The sequence below is a fragment of the Corticium candelabrum genome, chromosome 16 (genome assembly GCF_963422355.1).
Source record: "Corticium candelabrum chromosome 16, ooCorCand1.1, whole genome shotgun sequence".
In the NCBI taxonomy this organism is placed as follows: Eukaryota; Metazoa; Porifera; class Homoscleromorpha; order Homosclerophorida; family Plakinidae; genus Corticium; species Corticium candelabrum.
The window spans coordinates 2,796,640-2,806,298 of NC_085100.1; the positions used below are offsets into that span (position 1 = coordinate 2,796,640).

The window sequence follows — 9,659 nt, forward strand, 5'->3', positions numbered from 1 at the left end:
CAACAAACAAACAAACCAATAAGAACAACAAAAACACAAACGATGGATAGACAGACAAATCTATAGATAAGTTCAATCAAAGCCAAGCATCACACAAAGACAATTCTGATCCAAAGACATGATACATTCCTCTAACACTAACTTACACACAAACAACCTCACTTAAAGCTAATACATGTGAAACTAAAGTTTGTTTGTCTGTCTGTCTGTCTGTCCATTTGATTGTACATGCTTTCTGCAACTTATAGTTGTTGTCTTTAGCGGCGAAACCTTGGCTCTATTGCAGAAGTTCTACAGTATACGGCTGCTAACAAATTGGTACGGTAACTTAGCCTTGAATTAATTGCTTATGAGCAACAGCCAAATTGTCATTTAGTTTGAAGGCGAGAATGCAGCACTAGTAGCTATCAATCCATACATCCAGGAAGCATTCGTCAAATTTAAGTTAGTATGTTTGCAAAACACACTTGTAATTTGATGTGGAAACCGTTTGTGATTGTTGGTAGTTTTAAAATAGTTTGCCATGATGAATGTTTGATCACAATGTTTAGGTCATTCTTCTTGCGAGCATCGACAGTGGAAGATGCTGAAATCCATTTCAGTATTGATGAGTATACGGATGTGGTGACACTCACAAAGCCGACCATCTACATCTCGGTTAAAGAAATGATTTCAACTCATTCGGTATTGCATGATGTCTCTACTGTAACATGTTACTTTGATTAACTGTTTCTGAGCTTATCGGATCTTTTCGGTATACAGTAAACTAATAAATACCGAGGCAGACAGACAAGCATGCTAATGAACACTTGGTCAGGTAAAACGAGACAGACAGACAGACAGACAGACAGACAGAGAGGTGGGCAGACAGACAGACAGACGGAAGGACAGACAGACAGACAGAAAGGTGAGCAGACAGACAGACAGACAGAGAGGCAGGTAGGCAGACAGGCAGGCAGATGGAAGGACAGACAAACAGACAGACAGAAGGACAGACAAACAAACAGACAGACAGACAAACAAAAGGCACACCAAAGAAAGTGACAATGTAGTGGCAAGCAGAACAAGCAGGTAGCTATGACAACAATAGTCTACTACACAGGTTGCAGTGATCATTTTAGTACTTCTGTTTCACTGCAATTGGCAAGCGTGTTTCAATGGTCGCATTTATTTAATTTTATTTTAAATTTCTATGTAGCTGTTACTAGAACACGAGACAGCAGTTGCTGCTGAACAAGATGATCCCATTCATGACGTCCTTCGAGATCTGGGATCCGTTCCGGATGCTCAAACATTATTTGGAGGTACAACGTTTAGACAGTCACTGAGTGTAGAAACTGAGTATCACTGGTCCGTGACCCTTCCGGCCATTTCAATTTTCAATTTTCAAATTTCAATTTTTAATTTTTAAATTTCAATTTTTATTTTATATTTTATTTTTCAATTTTTTGTCAAAGGTTTTCAATCATTTTGCTAAAAAACTTAAATCGGCAAGCAAATTTTATTTTTCAATTTTGATTTTCGTTTTTCATTTTTCAATTTTCGTTGTTCTATTTTCAAGTTTCTATCTTTGATTATATTTGGTTGAGTTGAATGTCAAAAGAATTGAACGCGGAAAAAACGAAAAATGAACACAGCAAGAATGAAAATTGAACGCAGCAAAAACGAAAAACGAACGCAGCAAGAACGAAAAATGAAATAGCCTTGTGCGAATTACGCAACAGGGAGTCTGGTCGAACGCGTGCCCTAGTCATAACTCAACGCAGGAGGGAGTCGGTTTTCATTCCAACGCGTGCTGCTGATTGGAAGGGGAGAAGTGAATCTTCCACGACTGCGCTTTAAGGCGATCTCTTGCAATTTCCGCTCTAACGAGAAGGGAATCTCCCTCTCCCCAAAAAATAATCAATCTCAGGTTCGATCAGCCATTGCTGATGAGCACAGTACATATGCATGTTATCTAACTTTATCTATTACCACACAGAATTCTAACAATTGCAACAGTCTAGTTAAATCTAAAACTCAACAAATTTGGTAACTATACTGAAACTCGTTGAAACTCTTCTAGGCTACTCTAGATTAACTACCATTTATACACGCAGTACACAGCAACAAAAAACAATGATGCCTGGTTTGCTGTTCTACACATGCGCGCGTACGTACGTGCCTCCATCACCTCTGGACTTGAATCTTGAGCTTCTGTCCATGCGGATGGCTCTCTTGTCACTGCAGACCTGCCGTAAGCCGAACGACGTCGTATGCTGGCCAGGTACCTCGGGTATGCAATACATGACTTACTTGCTCGCCCAGCTTTGTCAATTCGTCCAAGCTACGTATACGGAGAGTCACGCAGAGTGGTCCTCACTGGACCTTCATGTTGTAGAGGGCAACGTCGGCCACTTGTAACTCGCCACCGCTCTACGCACTGCTGACACCAAATTGCAAGCCACTGCCGACAGCAGGTTGTGATGTTTGCTGGAGGTCTTGTACAGCGGTGGCATATTTGGCACTGGGAGAAGCTTCGCTGTCGTTTCTGCCAGTCTTCTCATGCGTCTAAGGTAGCAGCCTCGTTCACAGCGACGGTGCGATCATGACGGCGCAGAGTCAACCGAGTCTGCATGAGCTATATAGCTATACCCGAGGTACTTGGCCAGCAGCACACGACGTCGTCCGGCTTAAGCAGGTCTGCAGTGACAAGAGAGCCATCCGCAAGGATGGAAGCTCAAGATTCAATTCCCGAGGTGATGGAGGCACGTACGCGCGCATGTGTAGAACAGCAAACCAGGCATCATTGTTTTTAGTTGCTGTGTACTGCGTGTATAAATGGTAGTTAATCTAGAGTAGCCTAGAAGAGTTTGAACGAGTTTCAGTATAGTTACTAAATTTGTTGAGTTTTAGATTTAGCTAGACTGTTGCAATTGTTAGAATTCTATGTGGTAATAGATAAATTCATATACACTGTACCATGCATATGTACTGTGCTCATCAGCAATGGCTGATCGCACCTGAGATTGATTATTTTTTTGGGGAGAGGGAGATTCCTTCTCGAGCGGAAATTGCAAGAGATCGTCCTAAAAGGCAGTCGTCGAAGATTTACTCCGCCCCTTCCAATCAGCAGCACGTGTTGGAATGAAAAACACGACTCCCTCCTGCGTTGAGCTATGACTAGGGCACGTGTTCCACCAGACTCCCCCTGCTGCGTAATTCGCACAAGGCTGTTTCATTTTTCGTTCTTGCTGCGTTCAATTTTTATTCTTGCTGCGTTCATTTTTCGTTCTTTCCGCGTTCAATTCTTTTGACATTCAACTTGACCAAATGTAATCAAAGAAACTTGAAAATAGAACAAAGAAAAATGAAAGATAAAAAAATTGAAAATCAAAAATTAAAAATAAAAATTTGCTTGCCGAATTAATTTTTTCAACAAAATAATTGAAAACCTTTTTTGACAAAAAATTGAAAAAAGAAAAATGAAAAATAAAAATTGAAACTTGAATATTAAAAATTAAAATTTGAAAATTGAAATGGCTGGAAGGGTCACGGACCGTCACGGACCGTCACGGACCGAGTACACTGTACACTTTTCCAGGCCCGCCCACTTTTGATTACAAGTTGCCTGATTCTAGCCGCTGCTCATAGAGATGAATAAAGAAATCTGCATGGTACAGTACAGTAGAGTAAGACATAGGCCGTGCAAACAACGTACAACGGGATTGCTTGCGTTGAATATGTAATGCAGCACGATTGTTATGATTTCGAATTGGCGGCTACTGTCTAAACATACGGGGGAACGTGATAAGGACTCCCGAGAAGGTACGACGGAGTGCTTGCTACTACAAGAAACCGCGTCGCGGGTGATGATTAATTCGTTCCGTGGTAAGAAGTGAAACCTCAACTGTGCACCTCTAGGCGGTGCATGTCTACGTCTAGGCGACTTCACCTTACTCCCGTTTCAGTTTTGAATCCTCTCATCTCAACATTTCTAGATGGAGCCTCATTTAGAGTCTTCGAAAACAAATTTCAGTCGTTCTATGGCGTTTAGAGGAAGAAGGCCTCTACATAGGCGTAGACCCAACATTCCGGTCACCCCGGCAAAAATAGTAACAGGATTTGCGGCAAGCACAAACGACTTCACTGAGCTTTCTACGTCGTTAGAAAAGGATTCTGGTGCTTATGGAGCGACTGCTTCGTTCACTTCTGTACAAACGCTAACAGAACTTGGAGCAAGCACAAGCGACTTGACAATTGACACTACAAGCGTAGCTGAATCATTTCGACATCAAGCTGATGGAGCCTCAGTTGTAACTGAACACAACGAAAACGACTGCAATGTTACAGACGACATCTTGACGCTAGAAGCAGAACTGAAGACGTTTGACGATGACTTCCAACATGTGATGTCAGTGTTGCAGAGGAGATCTGCGACTGAAGACAAATTAGTGACCCAGTACCGTTCGAAAGTCGAACAGCTTGAAACGAAGATTTCTCAACAAGATGCCTTGCTGAAGAAAAAAGAAGATGAAATTGCTAGTCTGACGAACGAAGCTCGCCATGAAATTAAGAAAGCAAGAAATGAATGTGCGAGCCTGCAGTCTCAGCTAATAAGTGCAAGAAGGCAAATTCAGCAACAAGCAACGGAAATCAGCGACCTCAAGGTATTGGTGAAGAAAGAGAAAGCACGAGGTGACAAGGCACAGGCAGATCTAGACAAAAGTGGGCTTGAGGTACAATGGCTGACTGAAGAATTGGCGTCTGCGAAAGAGGAGAACAACAAATTAATTGAAGTGGAAACTGAAACAAACCAAAACATCAAGGAAATGAAAAAATCCATGACAACCTTTTTTCAAAAGCAAGAGAATCTCCGCGACAAAGTTGTAGGGCAGAAAACATGCGAACCATTAGAAATCCAACATGAAAAGCATTCTCAGATGCAGCCACATGTTGTTGCAGATGCAAGAACACCAAAGTTATCTGGTACAGTAACTGTATTACACCGTGTATCACAACAGCACGAGTCTTTTTGGGAGCAGAGAGTAAGACCTCACTTTGATCACATTATTACAACTTTGTCTCCCAAAAAGATCCTTCCTAAGCTCTATAGCAACAAGTTAATTGATCGCAACGAGTTCAGCAGTTTGTCTGGCAGCAAACAGAGTGGGCAGGATATCGCAACAGAATTGCTGAGAGACATTCTGATGAAGAAAGGAGACGATGCCTTCTGGAAGTTCTGTGCAACACTTCGAGATGTAGAAGGCCAACATGAGATTGCAGATCTCATTGACCCTTAGCTACAGTCATATGTCTGGGACAGTCTGGTCAAGTGACAGTTGTATTTGATTGGTACTTACAGTTGTATTGTCTAGATTTGTTTCTTGTGATTGTCTGCTCGTACAGGAAGACTCATATCTAGCTACAGTACTTGTTTGCTACATTGCTATACTAAAACTTTTACACTTGACTTGACATATCATAGGCGTAAGAAATTGTGTAAGTTTGGGGGCACACACTTATTCATTAAATCATTTTTGTGAGTACATGTAATGCGAGTGAGGCAAGAAAATTATTGCCCCATTGCATGCCTACCCTTGGTTCTTGCGCCTGCGCAAACATTCAAATAGAAATGGGCAAAGCCTGTCGTGTTTGATGTTTGCCAGTGTGTCATCGTATTCTTAGAAGTTCCCATGCACTTCTTTGCCGTTAAGCTATGTTGAGTGCGTTTTGAATTGGTTAGCGACACTTGTTACGTCATTATCCGGGCCTGTAGGGCGTGTTCTGTACCATATTCATTTGGGGGGCCTTCGATTGGGCTCTTCCAGCCTCTTCCAGAAGAGGCTCTGTGTGCACACTCCTCTTCCAACTTCTACAGTTCTGCCGCTATAGTCGAAAGAGCCAACTCTACCGACTCTGCTGCTCGATATAGGAGCTCCTGCTGGTAGAGGTTAAATAGGGGCGTGTCTTCCAGACTGTACGAGCCCAATCGAACGCGCCCCTGGGCTGTACACTACAGAAGTATAGAATGTAGGACTTACGTTAAGTTAAGCGAAACGTAGAGACAATCAATTCTTGGCGTCAGCTAAAACGAAGCAAAACGTCGCACGTGCACCGGACGCCCGCTGCACACTGTTATTTATGCAAATCCTACATTCAGCAAATTTATTTTTGCATGTTGAGTCCGTCACGTTTCGTTTCCGCTTTATTTATAGCCACAGCCATCTACTATCCGCTTGATTGCAGCAAAGAAATGGGCCTGCTGCTTTCCAGTCTGTAGCTACGCAAAACTAAGAATTTGGAAAACTGAGGAGAAACTGTACAGCCTGTAAGGCAAGAAAACGTAGGTAGTTCTAGGTGTCATACTATTCATCTTTTCGTTTATCCACAAAAGTAGTTGTGAGCAATAAGAAATTGTTGTGAGTTAATTAATGATTTTTACTTGAGCAGTTCAGTTGTCTCTAGCTGTCTACTTAGCTAAGATAAAAGAAACACTCCCACATTTGCTAGTGGGTGAAACCTTGTACAAAATTTGTGCTTTCTACTAATTGCTGGACTAGTGTAGTATCAAGGAAACTATTGTTACAATAAATGTGTACAATCTTGGAATGAAAAATGCACTATAATTTCAAATTAGAAAGACTGACAACATAACTCAGCTAGTTGAATTCTATAACTGTAGGGAAATGTAAGTGTAGTGGGTGGGTAATGAAAGTGGAGAGGAACCATATTAAAAATATCATGATTTGAAGTCACTGTTAGATGTAGTTTCAATTAATTAGTGTCTGAGACAGTAGCAGTAGTTACCAAGACAGAAAATGATTTTGGCAAGGTCTCCATGTCCAGATCCATTCGGAAGATAAATAACTTGATCAGATTAAGCTGCATGTCTAGAACCCACCAACTAATGTTACTGAAATTCCCTATGCATGTGTTGAAGCACATGCATGTATTACGTTAGTGCACCATAATTTTTAAGTCAATGTTTATTACACTGCTGGTACTTCAAAGGGTGGCTACCATGCAGCATACTGAAGTGAAAGCCTTGCAACAACAAAGCAAATGCAGATCTTGCTTCTCAATAACAACGCTGGCACCTACGTTTACAAGCACTTCCATCCCAAAAACATTGGAGAAGTCAACTCATCTCCCCTCACATCAACAATCACACCATTGATGCTATGGTAACAGCAGGAGCAGGTGCAAAAACCAGGAAGAGGGGGATACCCTCCAATATCAAGATTGAGGGCATTGTCCCTCCATATCCCCCCCCCAATCTGGACGCTTTGTAATGGAACTTTGTGTCACCAAACAAGATCAAAGACAAGACTTTGAAAGTTTTGTTGCCTGCAAGTAGAAATGATAATATTGGATGGTGTTGCAGTTGACTCGCTTGATACACGTCATAATCATTTGTATGCATGCCGCTCTGGCTACTTCTGTCAAGACTAATCAATGACAAACCAAACATACAAAATAGCCGCAGTCTGTTCTGAAATTCACACACACACACAAACACACACACACACACAAACACACACACGCACACACACACACACACACACACCAATCTAAAGAGCTTCCGCAGCCCCAGAGAAGCAATGGTTGTGATTATCTTATCACTGCTGTTGTTGGGTTCCATATATTTTAAAAGCTCCCAACCCTATATCTTGCACTACCATTCTACTCTAGTTACTAGACTAAATCAAGCCATTAGTGGTAAACGTAGTTACACCAGCATGCAGCAGGAGATGCACTAATGTGATATGAATTCAACACAATAGGACTACATTAAAATAGCAATAGTAATAATAAATTATTTCACCATTTCTGTTTGCACAAATCTCCTAAAAACGCTGCTGACTATGTGCAAGAGTAATGAAGTCTGCTGTGATAAAGCCACAAGTTTCACACAAATTAAATTCTGTGCTCTTTACCACCTGTCATAGACTTAGAGTTCGCAATAAACCCAACCCCAACTTCTCGAGAATTCCAGTGAAAACTATACGGTAATGTGAGACGTGGTACCTGTCAATGTCAATCTCTTTTCGATGTCTTTCTGCTGTTGGACCATTAGTCGAAGCATATCGGCATCGGGATCTTGTACTTGATGCTGCAATGTAGAGTTTGAATGCCGTTGGTGTTGTCTAGCCATCTGCTCGTTATGATTGTAGACGTATTGCTCGTGTCTGACACGCTGCGCCTCTTCCATTACCTGTTGCTCCATTTGGGCTTCGAAGTCTTTCTCTTGCTGCTCTGCTTGAGCGAATGCATTATGAAGACGACGAGAGTAATGCGATCCAAGAGCTTGCTTTATACGAACATTCTCACATCGTTCGCAAACTATACACGGCCTCTGGGAATCTCTAACTAACCGCCAAACGGGCGAAAAGTCGGTATGACAGCTTGAACACTTCATGTGTGTACGAGACGGATTAGCAAACTCCTGATCCGGCAATTTACCGGTCTGAATAAATGTCACAATCGATTCGAGCCCGACAAGCGCATTGAAGTGCGATCCAACCGCCCAAGGACACAGAGGCCACTGATCAGGTGGTGGTCGTGGCACAGGGATGCCCGACAGAGACCTCTCAATTTGATGAATGAACATCTGCCGGGCAGACTCCTGCGTCGCTTTCAAACGCCGTTTAGCCAACCTCACGTGCTCCTCACCAACCGACCCCTGCAACTGCTTGCTATCCTGATACAGAACGGGATGCGACATCTGAACGTAGTCGCCCCGCACCAACGACCGTCCCTCATCGATCTGATTCACATTGCCAGTCGACATACCAACATGATGCGACGACAATCCGTGATTCTGCACCAGTCGTGGCTGCTGTGCCACGTGGTTCATACTGCTTGCCTTCAACGGCGGCAGAGGAGGTAGAACGTCGCTATTCCCGGCAGCCAATGAGTACGTTGTATGCGCGACGCCCCCGGCATGTACCAGTGGGGGCGGCTGTACTCGATACAACCGTTTTCGCTTCTCGCGGAGCTTCGACACGTTGTGACGCAGTGCACTCAGCTTCGCTTCTTCGGCCTGCAGCTGCTCTTCTAACGTCTGCAGCTCAGTGTCGTCCAGAGAGCTCTCGACGTCCTTGTTGTCGAGGCCGGCATTTTCAGTCATCGAGGCGGCACTGGAAAGAGAGAAATGGGTAACGAACACGTGTGTCTCCATACGGGGTCCTCACCTTTTCTTGTTGAAGATGTCGACACGCTCCGTCGTTTCGCTCGAACTGCTGACGATAACGTGAGCGGCTGCCATCCCTGTTGGGACGGAAGGTTGAGTCTCCCGCGCCGGTTTGCTGGTCACGTGGCGACACGACTGACTGTCGCGATGACGTCACTAATCTCTTCTGACGGAGCCGGTGTCCCGTAAAGGGGGCCTCGCGTTCTTTGGATCACTTCCGAACGATTTTCGAGAACGAATTCGACAACGACACAGTGGCTGTTCGGTTAGAAAGGGTCCCGATGTTAATATCAAGTGAAGTGAACGTCCTACCTTCAGTAGTTCAGTGAGGACTGGGAAACTGGCTCCAACTGGCTTTTCTGTGACTCCGGATGGTAAAGTGACGTCACAACGTCTTATCCAATCAGCTTTCTTACAGCTAACTGTTTGGACTGATAAGGTGGTCAAACCTGTTCTTCCTGTTTGTGACGTCAGCTGACAACAA

At 43.4% G+C, this 9,659-nt stretch overlaps 2 protein-coding genes across 3 annotated transcripts; one reads left to right on the forward strand and one right to left on the reverse strand.

The window, feature by feature from the left end:
- The first annotated feature begins 304 nt into the window (after nucleotides 1–304).
- On the forward strand, nucleotides 305–5,530 carry LOC134192003 (uncharacterized). Of its 2 annotated transcripts, XM_062660669.1 has the most exons (5): nucleotides 305–318; nucleotides 377–444; nucleotides 552–684; nucleotides 1,199–1,304; nucleotides 3,584–5,530. In XM_062660669.1, the coding sequence occupies exon 5, from the start codon at nucleotides 3,981–3,983 to the stop codon at nucleotides 5,280–5,282; it is 1,302 nt and encodes a 433-aa protein (XP_062516653.1). In that variant the 5' UTR covers nucleotides 305–318; nucleotides 377–444; nucleotides 552–684; nucleotides 1,199–1,304; nucleotides 3,584–3,980; the 3' UTR covers nucleotides 5,283–5,530. The 2 variants fall into 2 exon arrangements, with proteins under 2 accessions (XP_062516653.1, XP_062516654.1); XM_062660670.1 differs by having other exon boundaries at nucleotides 552–1,304.
- A 2,214-nt stretch (nucleotides 5,531–7,744) lies between these two features.
- On the reverse strand, nucleotides 7,745–9,530 carry LOC134192376 (transcriptional repressor p66-alpha-like). Its single transcript, XM_062661116.1, has 2 exons — nucleotides 9,177–9,530; nucleotides 7,745–9,122 (listed from the first exon to the last, which is right to left on the reverse strand). The coding sequence occupies exons 1-2, from the start codon at nucleotides 9,248–9,250 to the stop codon at nucleotides 7,985–7,987; spliced, it is 1,212 nt and encodes a 403-aa protein (XP_062517100.1). The 5' UTR covers nucleotides 9,251–9,530; the 3' UTR covers nucleotides 7,745–7,984.
- Between the last annotated feature and the right edge of the window lie 129 nt (nucleotides 9,531–9,659).

Bases quoted from the DNA above. Each gene is read 5' to 3' on its own strand.
- LOC134192376 (XM_062661116.1), bottom strand. From the start codon at position 9,250: ATGGCAGCCGCTCACGTTATCGTCAGCAGTTCGAGCGAAACGACGGAG. The intron at 9,123-9,176 runs GTGAGGACCCCG...CTCTCTTTCCAG, and splicing joins GACATCTTCAACAAGAAAAG to TGCCGCCTCGATGACTGAAA.
- LOC134192003 (XM_062660670.1), top strand. From the start codon at position 3,981: ATGGAGCCTCATTTAGAGTCTTCGAAAACAAATTTCAGTCGTTCTATG.